Source organism: Calidris pugnax, unplaced genomic scaffold, assembly GCF_001431845.1.
Source record: "Calidris pugnax isolate Ruff unplaced genomic scaffold, ASM143184v1 scaffold44, whole genome shotgun sequence".
Taxonomy (NCBI): domain Eukaryota; kingdom Metazoa; phylum Chordata; class Aves; order Charadriiformes; family Scolopacidae; genus Calidris; species Calidris pugnax.
The window spans coordinates 34,205,378-34,223,369 of NW_015094506.1; the positions used below are offsets into that span (position 1 = coordinate 34,205,378).

Below are 17,992 nucleotides of genomic sequence, written 5' to 3' on the forward strand. Positions count from 1 at the left end.
GCTGTGGATGCTTGTTTATGACTGTAGTAGTCAAAGGCAGCTAGAGAGATGCCAACAACCTCTGTCCCCAGTGGGATTGTGTACAGAAGCCTGCATGTTTCCATCATGTTATCCCAGTGGGACACGTATAAGTGGGTGATAATGGTGTGTATGCAGTGGCATTTTTAAGTCAATTTAGTAGATAAATTCCTGGAAATAATCTGAAATTTTTCTTTTCTGAATATCAATGCAAAACACGTTTTATGTGTACTTTATGTGCTTTATCTCTGAAGATAGTACTTTTTTACTGTGTAAATGTATCTGTTTGGCAATATAGTACCTCTAAATTACCTGATAGTTTTACGTAGTTCAGACATTAATTGGGTTCTGTGCCATGTGATTACTCTAATGGAAATATGGTTCGAAGGCAGTACCTTTCTTAGCACAGAAGACTCTGATGTGACAAAACCTGCCTGTATCCCACTCTTCCCTGGGTCTCTGTTGCTCCAGTTGCTTCCCTGAATCTCTATGTGAAGTGGTGGGATGGGTAAATTCGTGTGAGTGCTGAAAGCAGCTGAGGGCAGTGCTGTGCAGGCCGTGAACATGCCACTGGGAGCATTCACGAGTCTGAAAACCTCAGGATGTGCAAGAGCTCAGTCAAAACACAGGCTGCAGTGGCTGTTCATTTCTTCAACATCTTTATTCTGTATTCTATTTACAGCTTGTTAACCTGAGGTAAGGATTCTTAGTCAAGGTCAAGTGGGATAGCCCTTGGGACAGGACATTAACAAGAGAGAAGGCTTTTACTTTGAGTGTGCTGTTACTGCTGAAGAAATAGATGTTTGTGGTTTCCATTGCCTAGAACCACTTGACAGCCAAAGGGTTTATCAAAATGCACTTAGACTGTGAGCAACATTTTTGAAAACCGTTAATACAGAGTTTGTTTCTGATATATTTATTTATTAAAAAAAAAAGTCATACTCTACTAGTATGCTGCACAGAGCTTTTCGTGCAACTTTCCTGTGCAAGTGAATAAGAACTGAAGTTGGCATTCTAAGGCAATTTTTACTTCTACCAGTTTTTTAATTTATGATCTTAAGCACTAATTTCATTGTAAGTGTTCAAAAATCTATGCAATCTCTTTCACAGCTGCAAAGGTTTTTTGAGATATTCTTCAAAAGCAGTTCTCCCCAACAAGCTTTCAACAACATGAAGGAAGCTATAAGCAAACTTCTACTTATAACTGAGGTCTTCAGTGAATCATCTGCCTCAGGACCAAATTCTTTCAATCAGTAAGTGACTTGCAGTTGTCATTGCTATGCTGTTGTCCACATAGCTCCTTAAAACAGAATAAATGTTGTAGAGGATACATGACTCCTAAAATAAATTAAAAAAAAAAAAACCACCTCTATTTCATACTTCTTTAAAAAGTGAGGATATGCTGCATTTAGGGAGTCAAGCTCTTCAAAATCCACAGTGCTTCTAGTTTGTGAAATGTTATAATGAATACTTAGGACCAGATGCTGTGTCCCAAAGAAGTGTTTCAGGCAGCACAAATGATCAAAAATCAGTCACAACTGGGCTAGTCATAACATATAAAGCTGAATTTCCCTTCAGTGAGCCTTCTGTCATATGTCAAATATTTAATGTTAGAGCAGCCCAAATGGTTCAGAGCTGGCTGCGGCAGGCAATCTGAACAAAAGACACTGTAGAATACTTTATGAAATGTACCTTATGAAATATACCTAGGCAGCAACAGTGACATTCTGTGGGTGTTAAATCATTGTAATCACGTCTATTAGAGTGTTACAGTTCTTACACATAAATCAACCTTTATTATGTAATATTTTTATTAATTAAAACTAGTATTTGTCCTATAAATGTTATGTGACATCCCTGACATTTTTATGATAAATACTAAATACATTACTATTTATTATATTTATATGTTTTATAAAGCTATTTGAGAACCCAGGTGTTTTAGTAGCAGTAATATAAAGCTCATTATTTGACTTAGCACGTTGGGAATAAAGATTACATTGTGAGTGGAGAGAGTAGTAAGGAGGGGAGGAGTGTAACAGGGATGGAGCTATTGTGACAGTGGTCCAAACTCTAACATTTTCTTACCAATGGGATCTCTTGCTTATGTAACCCAAGACTTGCTTAGAGTGCATGGCCCATGCCTTCAAACCTCTCCATAGCTGCAGCACAACTCTTGCTTCTGTGAGCCCAGAGATTTTCACCATCTGTTGCCCTCCAAATGTCTTCAAAACTTTTGCAGGACCTCATTCTCACCAAAAGACATTTCCTCCTCCAATGCAGTTCACCAACCTCACTGGTTTAAAAGTCAACCATATAAATACACTTTAATATAGCACTGCTTTCATCTGCTCACAATCTGGCTCCATCTATATTTAGTGCTGCTGGCTCTTCTGAGAAATTTTATTTAGTCTATATGCCATGCTCTCTCTTGACCAATGTGTATATGTTCTTGTGGGCATTCTCTGGACCTGTATCTGAATGTCATTGTACCACATATAGGGACATGGTTTGGTGGTGGGCTTGGCAGTGTTAGGTTAACAGTTGGACTCGATGATCTTAAAGGTCTTTTCCAATCTAAATGATTCTGTGATTCTATATTTCACAGTACAGAGTACCTAACCTCACTAGATCTGATTCCTGTTATATTTTTGTATTTCAGATGCAGCCAATGCTTTCAAATGCTAACCTTTGACATTGGATTCGGCACCTCCATATACCCAGTAGTTCTTGAGGTGAGAGAATTACACAAATTATTGCTTGACACAAAAAAACACCAAAAAGAACACAGCAGTGAACCCTCTTTGAAAGGTATCCTTGAATCTCTCTGAAATGTACAAATACATTAATATTAATTTTGCCTAAAAATGGAGAGTTTCTGTGAGAGAAACCAGCTTTTAAAGGACAGAGTTCCTGTGATGAAGTTCAACACACCATAAGTGTGCAAACCTTTCAGTTTTAGCATTAAAGGCCTATCATCACAACTGAATATCAGCGGAACAAAATCCATAGGAAGAATTGCATGACAGTAGCATTAGGTATTAACTGTTCCAGAACGAAGGTGAAGGGAAGAAGTTTAAACACCACAACTGGCTTTTAATACAAATTGAAGTTCTCCATGAATTGTATTGTACTTCAGTTCATGACCTGCTTCGACCTTCACTGTGCTGCCTTCTTCCTGCATGGTCCTCAAGTCCCTCAGAAAGCAGAGAAATGTGACCTATGGCATAAACTATTTTTGCCAGTTTTGTACCACTCCTGCCTCAGAACAGTCTGGCCAGAAACAAAAGTTGTACTGCTTTCCAGCTACTTCTCATTCCCCCTGTATATACATATGAATATGTGTGTATACCTAGGTATATAAAATCCTTGTCCATGTTTATGACACACAAAAGGAAAAAAATATCAGTAAATATATCCCAGGAGATTACAGGGAATACTTTTAAAACTCATCCTCAGTTAAAATCTGTTCAATTTTCTAGTAACAACAGTGCAGTCTATCTCTCCATCCTTCACAAAAAAAAAAAAAAAATAAAATCCTTTGAACACAAAGAACAAATGGACACATTGCACAATTTAAAAAATCCATTAAGGCAATATCCTTAATTAGTCTGACAGGACTTTTTTAGCTAGTATAAGAAATGTGACGTCATAACAGTTTAAAAATTGTATACTAGGCTGTTAAAAAATTCTCCCAGGAGTTCCGTAAAAAAACTAAGCAAAAAGCATAATATTTACTTCCCTGTATAGTATTCTCAGCAATCATCCATAATCCATAAATGTACAGTAAATCAGTAGGATTTAATAGTTTGTTATGAAAATACAAATTACTCTAAAAACTAACAGTTGATAATTACTATGACATTTGACTCTGAATAGTATCCCTTGGAAACTGTAGTATGCACATGTCCCATGCAGCTTAAAATTATATTTGTATTTATGCTAAAATACTAATTTATTAATATTTTATAAGCATGAGTTTATTCATTGCGTTTATAGATTGAAAAACGTACTTTAATCTGTAGTAACTCCTAAATACCTGAGTTTTGCAAAAGTTATGTTAACATATAAGCTGACATATTTTATTATTTTAATTTTTTAAATCAAATCTCAAATCAACCACATGGGAAAAAAGCTCACAATAAAATGCAGTGTTGTAGTCTATCCACTGGAGGGCAGCAAACAATGTGATGTGTAGTTCTGACAGAAAATGTCATACAATATTTGCTCTATTATAATCCCATCTTTTTTATTAGTGGTATTACAACTTCTTTTTTTTTTATAAATAGTTTGTTTGGTATACGTGGTTATGAGAAGACTGGACTTGATATTAAACCTATACATTCTTATATTATTTTCCAATAGGTGCATGAAAACTTTGACTTTCAAGATGATGATGAATCAAACATTCAGGACCAAACTTTCAAAGAATTTCTTTTTGAAGATACTTTTAAATTTCTCTTATCTAATGAATCCTCAACATCCAGTTTCATAGAAGCTTTACAAAAAATATATGGGTCAACTGTGAACAAGGTAGTTCATCCCACCTATTTCTTATATCTTCATCCTACCTCTTAACTATACTTCACTATAAATTGTATGCCTTTCTGAAATTGTTGGTGCCAACTTATAGAATGAAGAATTTGTTTAATCAAAACTCTCTGTTACTGAATTCTGGGGAATAAAACTGTAATTATATTGAACAACTGAATTTTCTTTTGTAAAAATTCTGCTCTCAAATTATGTCATTCCCCAAAGTACAGTACTTTCCCCACCATTTTTAAGTGGTCTTTTTAATATACAAGTCTGTGTGTTTTCATAAACCTAGAATTAATTAACTCAGAAAAGTAGATTCATGAATGTCAGAATTAAATATTGTTTCCTACAATTTTGCTTCTTATTCTGAGTGCAACAATTACAACTTTTTGCACTTACAGGATTTGTATAAAGTTTGCATCACCAGTGAAAACTATTTCTGACAAGCTGGGATCTCCTTTAGCAGTATTTATCTCAGTCTGGGCACTTTTTAGAGTGCATTTCTGAGGAGCCTCCTGCTTGCAAGAGACTAAACTATCCATGTGACTTTTGCCTCTCAGACAGGTGTGACTAAAACAGAGTCACGGGTTCTAAATTTATGACAGGATAAAGCAGGAAGCCAAAAACATACACGTACAATATGATTACCTATGTCTGTGTTCCGCAGGAGACCAGCCCTCATTCAAACTGTCCTTGTCATTGCCTAGACTTTATGCAATCTCTTCCATGGTAGTTTCTGTGGGCACTTTTCTACACAAAGCTAATGCACAGCCTACTTTATTCTAGATTGAGAAATGGGAGGAGCTATCAAGGAGCTGGCTTGACATGACTTTGGATGAGATTAGGGCAAATTGAGAGCTGTTGTAACTTGTTCCTTTGATCACCGAAGGGATTGGGGTCTAATGAAAGCACGTTGCTTTCCATGTGATTCCACCAGAATATGCTGCCCTTTCCTTCACAGGATGGAACTTACCACAGAGAAGATGAGCAATGTTTGTCTTTAGAAGAGATAAATTCAATGGTTACTTTCATAAAGGAGCTGAAGAGTCTTGGACAATTTGAACTGGTAACATAAACAGGGTTTTGTTGTATTGGATACGTATTTTATGTAAATCTCTTAACATTTCTCCTTCATTACCATTCTTTGCTGGCTTTGGCATATGTATTTGGCCAGATGGACAGGGAAGCAGGGACATATACGTTATGCTGATTTTATTTTGGAGGATTTTTGGAATTTAAATTAAAAGAAATAAAACAGAGAATTTGAGTTGAGGATTCACTGAAAAGGACAGCTAAAGCAGAAACAGACCAGAAAATAAAATGTAAGGAAAAGGAGGAAAATTATTTAAATTCCTAATGAGTTGGTAAGAAAATACAGTGGTAATGAAGCAAAGCAGTAAAGCAGATGTGAATGATGAACTGGTGACAGTACAACACTGAGATCATGACCACAGAATAGATGTGGATGAAAAAGTGGCAAAAAAAGCAGGTGAAAAATGTATTATATCTTCTTCTTCACACTTCAAGTGTGTTCATTTTTGGAGAAGAATAGAGATTCAGGAATAACAGTCAGTGTCTGTTATAGACATGTCTGTCATAGACATGGCAGTTAATGAGGGAAATTATGAGTACTGGGAAAAAAAAAAAAGATTTGCAACTGGATCTGTTGTTTAGAAAGTCTGTATGATGTCAGGATTTCTTCTAGACCTCCTGAGGGAGTATCAGGGTTGGAGACTGGTGAGACTTTCTGAAGAGGGATTGAGTTGAATAGATTTGGAAGTCAAATCAGAGGCAAAGACATTAGCCTTCCATGTCAATCCTGATTTGCAAGGCCAGGCAAGAGAGTAGTTTTCTACATACTTGGGAAAGAACATTAATATATATCCATCTGTATAGTATATACACTGTCTTGTGATCATTTCTCACTTCCTGGCATTTTACAAATATTATAATGCATAGTCTCTAATCAGTGTCTCTCTTCTCAGCTTTTCCCTTCTGCTGCACCCAAGATTCAAACTTTACTGCGTGACCTTTACCATGTGGTAGACCCGATGAGGCAGCTTGGTTCAGTCCTGACTCTGCATTGGTTGCTTTCCAGTTTACTTGAACAATTCCAGATCATGAATAAAGAGACACATCCCAACCTTTCAGAATGGTGAGATAACTATTACATGATGTGTTGAGAGGAGTTTCTCAAATTGTACTGATTGAAGTAGCTCCAGTAAGCATCAGAAAGCTTAATCCTTCAGTAGGTGTAGGTGGGCTTATGACATTTTGAGATGAAGGTCCATCATCCCATCATGGAGCATGGTCAGCCGTTTTGCCATTAGAGATGTAGCTAGGTTTCTACATAGGATAGTTTTGTCCCTTTGCTTCTCTTTCTAATGCAGAGGGCTCTGGCTTAAAAAATTAATTGGAGCTACAGTAATTTTTTTTCTAATAAATGTGAAGTCAATTAGATAGGTTGTTTCTGAACAACTGGAAGCTCAAAATTAGGAGTGCTTGCCAGGATTAAGACTGTCTTTTAATTTATTCACCAATTAAAAGCAAAACTGTAAAGAAAATATAAAGTTTCAGGGGAAGATTTTTCCAAAAGGAACTAATAATTTTGAGTGGCTCTGAATTTTCTGTCCAAAAAGAGACAGGTCAAAGAGCATAATATTCTGAGAACCTCATTTAACTCTTTTTGAAAAGCTGGAAAGATATTGTAATGACAAGGTTAGATCCACTGAGCTTCTGGCAAGAAATTTTAACTTTTGTAAGCAGGGAAGGAGAAAGGAAGAAAGAAAGTGGGGGAGGGAAGGGGAAAAGTTGTGATATGCTTTATTTTTAGTATGAAATTTGTAAAAATGTGTTTTCTGTACTTATTATCTCTCAGCTAAGGACGTTTCATACACATGTATGCCACCCTTCTTTACTGACTACAGGCATATATGATTTTGCAAATAAAGGCTTGGGAACAGAGGTGCATCAGACAATGTGGGTGCTTCATTCCACTGTGTTCCAAGTTAAATGTGTGAATGACATTATTTTGTACATTTTGCTGGGAGAATGCCGTAATGACTGTATAAGACGTTAATTTTGTTCCTCATTGAATGGGCATGGCTTTTAGCAAGTCAATAGTCATCTGTATCTTTGTTTGCTTAGCTATAAAGTGGAGCTTAAACTTTACCACCCTGCTAGGTAACTGTTTATTAGTGTTTTGAAAAAAAGCAGTTCCATGAATGCGCTAAGTGTTATTGTTGTTACTGCCGGCCACTCCATGAAAAGTAACTCAAAGATGCAGCTGCTTGCATTCATGTGTAAGCCCTTGCCCTTTTGCCAAAATATTTAGGTTTGCATATCAAAGCATACCAACCTTTAGCAGCTTTCTGTTCTAATCTAAGCTGTGCCACTCACTCACTTCGAGCAAGCCCCTTGGCCTCTTTTTTTTTTCTTATTGTATGTGTATAAATATGTAGAAGTACCATGACCTTTCTCCAGGGCATAGGCCAGAGTGCTTCTTTGCACTGTGTTTTTCTGCAATAGCTAAGGTAATAAAGCCATTCTGTTCATTCACTGTATAAAATACCGTATGTTTAAACATTGCTAAATCAATGATGGTGATGCATATGTCAGATATGCATGTAATTATACTTAATTGCAGGGAAGAAAGAGCTTAGTAGAGCTTACTCCCAAAGTAACTCAGGTATGCAGTCCAGCCAGACAACATACTTTATGGGAAAAATAGTGACTTCTGACTTAGGTCTTGTACAGCTATTCTGTTCACTGAGCATGAATCCATAGGATGGAGACAGGATTTAAAGAAGTTTCCTGGTCTTAACCCATTTCATCTACATGACTAGTATTGAAAACTTAAATGGTATTAGTGAACTCTCCGAATTCCTTCCACAGGAGAAGCAAGAAGAACTCTAGAAACTCATCTCAAACTATAATGAAATGGTTACAGCCTAGGTGAGAATGACAACCTCCGATGAATTGGTATAACATATGACAAAGTTAAGGAGTGGTACTACCTACCAAGTGCACTGAAATCCATTTTCTGCATTATTTGTTTGTTTGTGCACTGTTTTTCAACTTTATGCAGTTTCAATTGATACTACTAAGAGTGACATCATTACTGTCTTTTAGAATAGGAGCTATGAAGTGCAGTGACAAGTATGTTTGGCTGTGTCCACACAGCAGGGAGCATGGGAGAATCAGATCAGTGAGAAAAGCTAACCCTTCTGTATTTACATAAGACAAAAGCCTAAGTAGGTCAATGAAAATGCAAATGCTTTTATGAAATAAAATTACATACTTGAAAAAGTGCTGGTCGCACTGTAATCTGAGTATCTTTCTGTAAATACTGTAATTTGAGTATCTTTCTGCACTAACATTTCTAAATATTACATTTTGATATGCCCCTGTAGTTGCATAGAGTTATTATATGTCTCTTAATGTTTTCTGATGATAATTACAATCCCTTTACTGAGTTGACACGTACAGATCACACCACTCATTTGGAAGCTGGGGCCTTGCAGTGGTGGTGGCTGCCATACTTCAGGGCTTTCCTCTGGCTAAACCAAAGTCTGACATGTTATAGAGTTAATCTTATTTTCACCTTACGTTAGGGTTTGGGACTGGGCAATCAAAAAGGAGCAGAGGAGAGAAAAATTGTATTTGACAGGTGTTAGCCGTGACCTCCTTGGCAAGCAGAAAGAGAGGTGCAAAATTACTTATAACTTGGAAAACAAACTGTCTAATAGTTTGTTAAGTGCCTCCTTTCAAGGAGGTCATGAATGTACATGAAATTAGGGCGGTGTCTAGACACTGCAAGCTCGGAACTACATTTTTATGCACACACACAGACACATGGATCTGCCAGCTGCTTCTTTCCTTATCTCAGTGAGATAATGCAGAAATCTCTGTTTTATTCTTGCACAGTTTACCTTTTACCATGATTGACCTCAATATTGCTTTCAGCAGCTCCTGTTGAAACATTAGTGATAGCTGATTGCACAGAACAATATTGCCACCTCCCTTCCTTGGCACAGAAAGTGACTTTGTGTCTTTCAAAATCCAAACTGAATGGACAGCAGTATCTGGGAAGAAGCTGCTTTATGAAGATTTCTGTGGAAAACACTGAGAGAAAAACAAGAAATGGTAATGGACCTCTGAAAAAAGTCTTATCAGACAGAGGTCCAGTACATGGATTGGAGAGAAACCTACTGCCTTTTCTTTTGCTATATGAAAGAAAAAAATCTGTCGAGTTAGCAATATGGGCACCACTAACATGTTAATGAATTGTTGCAATTGACTTGTCTTTTTTCACTGAGGTTTTATATATATGTATATACACACACACACACAGAGGATGTTGATCATGTGATTATTTTGTTTTTAATTAACAAATAAATCAAAACACATAGCTGTTCCATTCTATGAATTCATGCTTCCTTTTCCCAGCAGTTCAACTATGTTTTGAAATTTATTTCTGGGTTGGTTTTTTTCCATGTTACATGCTGCCATTTATTAGAGAATGTGTGTTTTCTGTCACGTTCATTCAGGTAATGCTGCTAATGCTGGGAACATGAATCCAAAAGGTTCATCTTTCCATGGAGAATAATAAAATACCATGTGCCCCGGATTGCCATGTAGAAATTTTTGAAAAATTTTCCATGGTTTCTTTTCCTTCCATTCACGTAGAAATATGTCTGCTATTCAATTGACAGGAATTTTTCTCAAGAAAATGCAAGTCCTAAGCAGCATGTTCCTTCTGACTTCAGGAAGAATCGTGAAGGTAAAGGATCAGAATAAGGTCTTTTATATGTGGTATGTTTTTCCTGTTTGTACAACTGCTGATACCATGTATGATTTAGATTACATTGTTTTGCATTCCAGCTGGAAGGTTTTGGCTTACTACATATACAATACCAGTTTCTTCCTTATCTGTGTTAGTTGTTCTGCTGAGCCCATGAGCAGTGTTCATGAGCCTAAAGTGAAGATCTCATGCTGAAAAGAATAAAAGTGGACACTATTTTTTATAATTGACACAATGAGAGTTCCTTCTTCTATAGGATTGTGAATCAGTCTTAGAGCAGAAAAATATTAATTGCTTCTGTTTATCTTTCAGCATTGCATTATTCCAGTAAGACTAAAGGAAGACAATGCAGTTATGGTAAGTCAGGGTCTTTCTAGACCACTAAGGGGGAAGAAGAGTGATTACTTGAACAAATTTCTTGGGGTTTGCTACGTAACCATTCAGTGAATGGAGTGCCTGTGGGCTGTTATGTTAAAAAAAAAAAAAAAGATTTTTAAGTAGCAAGAGTGTTTATGAATCACTCAATAATTGGGCTATTATGTTCAATAAGCCTCAAGCACAAAGTTAAACATTGCTATGCATGCATATTAATGTCAGTATTCCAGTACTCATTGATCTCTTGCCGCACTTCAATAGACATTTGCCCCTTATTTCCAAGAACTTTAGCATACATTTGTTCTTGTGGAATAACCTTTAAACTTGTATGGAGTTCAATCATTCTTATGTGAAGCCAGTCTTCAGCTCAGTGGTGGAGTTTTAAAGAGCTGCTTAAGAGATGAAGAGTTTTTCTAAAATATCTGCTTGTAGGAATATTTAAAGATATGTAAAGATTTAAAGTATATTTGACTTTGGTGGGGGCACTGCTTTCTGCTGCCTTCCTTACTGACACATTATCTGATAAGCCACTTCATAAACGTTAAACAATTGCTCTCTGATGGAAGGGCTTTTCTACTCATTGAGCCTCATTTCTCCTCTGTTACTGATCTCATGGTGCCTCCAGGAGCTCCTCTGTGTTAGTCAGAGGCCAGAGGGGCTCCTGGGCTGGTTGACTGGCACCACCTTTCTACCGCTTGATATTTTATTTTGAAAATTCCTCCCATTTTTAAGCTACTAGTGAGATAACTTTTCTAGGTAAAGCATACAGGATCTGGAAAACTGTTTATACTCATCTGCAGGATTTTTTAAAATATCTTCTGTGTGTCTACTTATAAGGCTCTGTTTACCTACAAATGCAGTCCAAATTCTGTTCTTCCACTGGAATAACTTCCTTTACATTTTAAATCCTTGCAAAAGAGTGCTGAAATTGCCCTGCTTTGTTTCTTGAGGCAGATATTTCAAGGTAGAAAAGTCCCACATGGAACTGTTTGCATCCTTTCTGACCCTTATAAACCATGTTTTAAGCCACAATATTTTTTCAGATATTATAGTAAAAGAGTTTCCTGGCTGGAGTATTTTCTGAAGTACCCAGTTTTAAGCACATACTAGAGAATATATGTGGAAAGCAAGTTTTGAATGTGTAATTATACTGTAAATCTGAATCCAATAGGTTGGATTAAAATATTTGTCAAAAGTGGGTTGCCAGCAAATAATTCTCATGAGTCATTTGGCAAACACTACAAAATAAAGGATACATTTGAGCAAATAGGATTTGATTGTGGAGATTTCATACAGAGACAAAGAGCTGGAATTTGTTGATTTAGGAATTTTAATAAAACATTCTTCCAGCTGTACTGCAAATGACCCTATGGGTCTAGATACCTCATGTGATTTGTTCTTATGAATAGTAAGAGTATGTCTTACTTATTTTGATTTTTATTGACAATTACACATGTACATAAACCCTGTACACAGGCTGGTACCTAAGTAGGTTATGAATTTTGGCCTAACTCTACTTTAAGTTTCAGTTAACCAACTGGAGACAGGATCTCTTAGACCTAATCCTTGCATTTTCAAAGGCTTACTCAGACTTTGAGTTTTGAGACTCTGACTAGAGTCGTTGGGCCCCGAATGATTAAAATCCCTCCAGGGTCTAAAAATTTCTCTCAAGTGCTAATACAAACTCCATTAAGACCTTGCAGCAGGATTATCAGTCTCAGAGTGACCAGGTATTAAAAATCTTGCCACTGTACATGTTATCAATCATCTGCCAGAAGTTGCGTGTTACTTAAAAATGTTCATACATTTCACAGTTTTTTCTTTGATGCCTTCTTGGAACAGATAAAGATACCCTATCTCATATCAGGCAGATCTTCACCAGTCCACAGCTGGACTTGAATCCTCAGTTTAACCCAAAGATCAAAGAATACTACGCGGAAGTCCCATTTGACATGGTGACAGTGAAGATAGGAGCAGAACCCTCTAACTGTCAATGCCAAGTACACCTTGATGAGAAGAAAGGTCCAAGGTATGAATGACAAAATGAGCGTAAAAACTAAAATTGTCCTTAACTTTGGAAATATGTCAGAATATTACAGATTTTTTGGTGTGTTTCTAAAAGCACAGAATGCCTATAGATTAGTCACAGGAAAGTCAGAGGGAGTTGAGCACTCAGCTATTTGTATTTTTTGTCAAAGTCCTGAAGGCAACGGTAGTATGTTCTCAAGCCATAATTAATCCTAGTTTAACGGAGTGCACAGTTGCTACTATCTCCCCCAGCTTCTGCAGACACTGACAGCATCAAAGCTGTGCTGGAACAGACCATTATTATACTGCACACAGCAGACAGCAAAGAATTTGAGCTTTCATATCCAAGCTTTGATTTTGCACTGTGGCCTAAGCTGCTGCTCCACTGTGCTTGGTCCTTCGGCCAACAGTCTGCTTATGTGGGTCAGAGTAGGGCAGCTGGGATAAAAAGAAGAAATAAGTTCAAGTTCACTCATTCAGAATGATCCATTTTCATCAGAATTATAAGAGATTGTTATAGAATCATAGAATCATTTAGGTTAGAAAAGACCCTTAAGGTCATTGAGTCCAACACTGCCAACTCCACCACTAAACCATGTCCCCAGGTACCACCTCTTTTAAATACCTCCAGGGCTGGTGACTCAATCGTTTCCCTGGGCAGCCTGTTCCAATGCTTGACAACCCTTTTGGTAAAGAAATTTTTCCCAATATCCAATATAATCCTCCCCTGTTGCAACTTGAGGCCTTTTCCTCTCATCCTATCGCTTGTTACTTGGGAGAAGAGACCAACACCCACCTTGTTACAACCTACTTTTATGTAGTTGTAGAGAGCGATAAGGTCTCCCCTCAGCCTCCTTTTCTCCAGGCTAAACAACCCCTGTTCCCACAGCTGCTCCTCATAAGACTTGATCTCCAGAGCCTTCTCCAGCTTCATTCTCCTCCACTGGACATGCTCCAGCACCTCAGTGTCTTTCCTGTAGTGAGGTGCCCAAAGCTGAACAAAGCATTTGAGGTGCTGCTGCCACTGAAGCTGTTTTCACTGTTTCACTGTCAGTATTTTGTCTTCCTGAAAGAACTGTGATTTGTTACAAATCTTATTTTACACTGCTTCTTATTTAAAATCATATGTATTTTGTAAGAGAAGGAAGATGTTAGAAATAGAAGCCTCAAGGAGCAAGTAAAGTTTAGCTGCCATAGATAGAGTAAATATTTGTTTCTTTAGTGTTTATTCCACTTCTTTCCTGTTTTGCCTTGCAGTGTTGCTAACTACCCCCTTGGCCTTGGACTGAACAAAATCGTTGTTCTTGTAACAGATGATTCACAGCCCAGCCCTCAGGTTGTGAGCAGCTACAAAATCACCATTTATCGAGAGGACCGACCTAGCCTGCCTTTGTTTGATGACTACATGATGTGTGGGTTTGTGCAGGTATTGACTCAATATTCTGTTGCTACACAAAGTAATAGTGAATTTAACTGGTTTCTGTTCATCCTTTGGTATAAGTTAGGGTATATGGGCCAAAGATGGTATAGAGTCAGTTTTGGTGAGATTAGAATCTGATGCTATAATTGTATGAAATACAGCATTTACACAACAATTTGGATATAAAAAGCAAGCTCAGGATAAGTACCAATTAGAGTTTCCATGTATTTGAGAGCTCCAGGTTAATTAATCCTTACTTTGGTCAGCCAAAACCTTACCCATCAGAGAGCTGCTGTTTGCTTGTGAGAAAACAGTCCCTCTGTATTTTGCAGTAGGCAGACTGCAGTTTTTGTAACTATCTATCTCTGACATTGAAACATGGAAATCCTTTTACCAGGAAATATATTTATGATGACGGTGTGTTTATCAATGTTCAAGACAAATGCTGCTAGACAAGTCGTGAATCAAAAGGGTTTGTTATAGAAGACCAACAAACACAATGGAAAAAAACATCCTTTGGATGATTCCATCCAAGGAAGGGGTGATTATTGTTTACATCATATTTGTCCACATGTAAGTTTGGGAATGCAGATAAATCACTCCTAACAAATAATACTCGTTAGGAAGCAGTGGGTCTCTTGAATGAAAAAAAGGGTGAGAGTCTGTCTGATAGGGCTAGAAAGAGGCTGGGGAAGGGAAGCTCAGGCTAAATTAGACACAATATTGCAATAAAGATAATGAAATAAAGGAGCAGTGAAGTTTTCAGTTAGTGAGGCTATGGTGATAAAGATATTCTTTGTAAGATAGAAAACCTGGGACACAGGCTGGAGCAGAGTTCTTTGGATTCCAAAGTTTGAGGACTAAATGTTGGTACTTGGTACATTTGGCAAAGATAAGCCTGTCAATTCAAAGAGAAAAATGATATGGTAAATCATAATCAAGGGCAGTGCTTTTGTCTATGGCAGACAAAAAGTTTAGGCAGATTAAAAAGTTTGGTGGGTTCATTCTAAATATTAGAGCATCCTGGAGGAATGTATTTCATCACAATTAATTCTGAAACCAGGAAGCAGGATTTTCAAAACCATAGTGCTGAAATTGTCGTCCATGCTCATGTGAAACGTATAATCCTATCTTTATTTATCTTTATGAAGATCTTTATAAATCAATGTATCCTTTTTGTAAAACTTATTTCCCTTTTCCAGTTTCTTTCTGTATAGTGCAGAAGAGATTGGGAGACCAAGGTGGGAGAAGGCAGAGCATTTTATGTGATGGGACAGATCAAGACAGATATTTTTTTTATGTTTGTGGAGAAATAAACACTGGGGCTTAAAACAGGAGCCAAAGAGATTATAAATGTTGATAGCCAATTGTATGTTGACAATAATTATCTCAATCTGCAAATCAGAACTGTCAGAGAAAATGTATGTGGTAGTCATAGCTTACTGACCGCTGATCTGACTACCTGATTATGGAGCTGTCTGGCCCTCTGCTTGTTCTTTGTCTCTTCTCTTAGACTTATGAGCTCAAAAGGTCAAGAACCATCTTCTTGCTCTTTGTACTGGCTCAGCACTAGATCTAGTAGTTGCTAAAGTGAAACAAGTAAGAGTAAAAACATATAATACTTAAGATTTCAGTGGAGGTGTACAGCAACTTGCCTGACAACTTAGGTGTGAATTAGTATGAAAAGGAGAGCAGCAATAGGTTGAGCTTGAGTTATATTACTAGAAAAACACACTGGCTGGAAAAATGTGAGGAAATCTCCTCTTGTTGCCCAATTTGGGGCATATATCTGGGTGTAAGAACAGGAATTCAACCTCATACACATCCTCCCACACTAGAGTTTACACTGTTGTTAATGTTTTATGATAGCATTTTTGAGACTGAGTATGAGTCTTTGAAGCCCTGTGAAGGCAAAGAGATCTAGAATGATAAAAATGAAAAGTGTTTTAGAAGTTTCTTTTGATTGAGCTTGGTTTTCTGCTCATTTGTGAATAACTGCTCTCTAATTAATATAATTGTTCAGAGCTAGGGAGGACTTCAGGAGTTTAGAGTAAAAATGAGATGAAAAGCATTCTTGTGGTATCTAATGAGGGCTGTGAAAACAGAGTATGAGATTCTAAACTAACGTTTTTAGATATGTTAAAGGCAAACTTATCAGAGAGTGCAATTGAAAACAAATGAAGCCTGGAGTTGGAGATAGAAATGGCATTCTACAGCACTCAAAAGCCTGCATTTTTTTTCACCTTTTCCCTATTTCCTAGAACAGAAATTACTGCCATTTGCTTAAAGTGATGGTTTTTATCAATACAAAACTCAGGTTTTAAATAGTATCATTAAATTATGCTTTTCATACCAGAGAACATTATGCACTTTTGCAGGGCGGGTTAACACACCCTGAGCAATGGCATGAATGCTTGTTCTCTTAGTAACAAGACACCTGTTTTAGGAGCAGAAGGATAAATACAGTGTGAACTGATGGAGTCTCCTTTGGACACTCGACTAGGCACAACTGGGATCACACATGGGGAGAGAAAGGTCACTGACAGTGGTGTGGTCTTTCTCACAGAAGGCTTCAGTTAAAATTCTAATCCAGCATTTTTTTTTCCTGACTTTCTTTTATGTTTAATCCCATTAGGATATTCAGGTTTCACTGCAAGATGATACTATAAGGAAGGTTACAATAAAAAGACAGAGTGCAGGATGCTGTTTCCAGTCTTCTAACAATCCTCATGCAGTTGAATAATCCTGGATTAATTTCAAAGCTATTGAGTTAAGAGGTGTGTGGTTCCAAGCTTTGCAGCCCCTAGAAGGGGAAAAAATATATCCCTCTCTACTTTTTGATAGCAGCTATAATATCCTTATTAAAACCAAATTAGTGGGGGATAAACTGTGGCAGCCCCATAGCACCTTCAGCAGCTTTGGGTGTTTTTCATTGTGTGTTCTGCATTCTCACACTATTGCTTGGACTGCAGATGGAGAGGTTATTGGTTTGTGCTTTAACTTAATTTTGTGCAGTTATTGACAACATTCAAATTAAGTGTCCTTGAGAGAAGTGGTGTCATTTCATTATCACCTGTGAAGCTGTGATACCAAGATAGGCAGAATACAAAGCAAGTGAGCTCATAAGACAGGGGTATCAGCACTATCCTCGAGTGAAATATTCCAGACAACGTACACACTGTCATAAAGGACAAATATTTTATTCATTCTTGCCCTGTCCATTATCTTTAAAATGCAAACAAATTTATCTGTGCCTCACTTGAAATGTGTGGATGCTGCGTCTTTGATTGTTAATCTTTGCCTAGTTGCAATCATGGAAAGTAACTGATGATGTGCTTAGGGAACCTGTCTGATACCATGAGCTTTTGTACCTATAGTGTCCTGCTGCCACGTTTCAGGTTTTTTGTTGGGTTTTAGTTTGTTTTGGGTTTTTTTTGTATTTTAGTAATACAGTTATTTATCTGGTTTTGCATTTGCTTTGTGATTAATGGATAACTATTATTATATTTTATAGCTGTACAGTGTATCCCTCTCTTTGTGCAACACTTTCCAGAATCAGTGCAGTGGGCTGATGTTTTGACTGTCCTACAGCTTTCTCAGGTCTGAGAGAATGGACTTACAGCAGAACAGCTTTAAAAACTTTCCTGATTTTTATAAGCACCTTATTCTTAAGTACTATTATCTCTTTTATTTTTATAAACCTTTTTATCATATTCATTTCCTAGAGTTCAGATAGCATAAGAAGTCCAAAAAAGCTAATAATGAAGTACTGGTACAGCACAGTATCTCATTGGTATGACACCAAATGGCTT

General features: G+C 37.2%; 1 protein-coding gene across 2 annotated transcripts in view; it reads left to right on the forward strand.

Moving 5' to 3' along the window:
* Positions 1-17,992, forward strand: part of CPED1 (cadherin-like and PC-esterase domain containing 1) — a 144,965-nt gene that overhangs the window by 59,774 nt on the left and 67,199 nt on the right. Inside the window, exons 8-17 of one of the 2 annotated variants that reach the window (XM_014963915.1) lie at positions 1,129-1,271; positions 2,681-2,753; positions 4,384-4,551; positions 5,516-5,620; positions 6,540-6,709; positions 8,449-8,508; positions 10,269-10,336; positions 10,670-10,714; positions 12,575-12,761; positions 14,018-14,186. In XM_014963915.1, coding sequence (XP_014819401.1) covers positions 1,129-1,271; positions 2,681-2,753; positions 4,384-4,551; positions 5,516-5,620; positions 6,540-6,709; positions 8,449-8,508; positions 10,269-10,336; positions 10,670-10,714; positions 12,575-12,761; positions 14,018-14,186 — 1,188 coding nt within the window. The remainder of the gene's footprint in view (positions 1-1,128; positions 1,272-2,680; positions 2,754-4,383; positions 4,552-5,515; positions 5,621-6,539; positions 6,710-8,448; positions 8,509-10,268; positions 10,337-10,669; positions 10,715-12,574; positions 12,762-14,017; positions 14,187-17,992) is intronic. The other variant, XM_014963916.1, reaches the window with a different exon arrangement.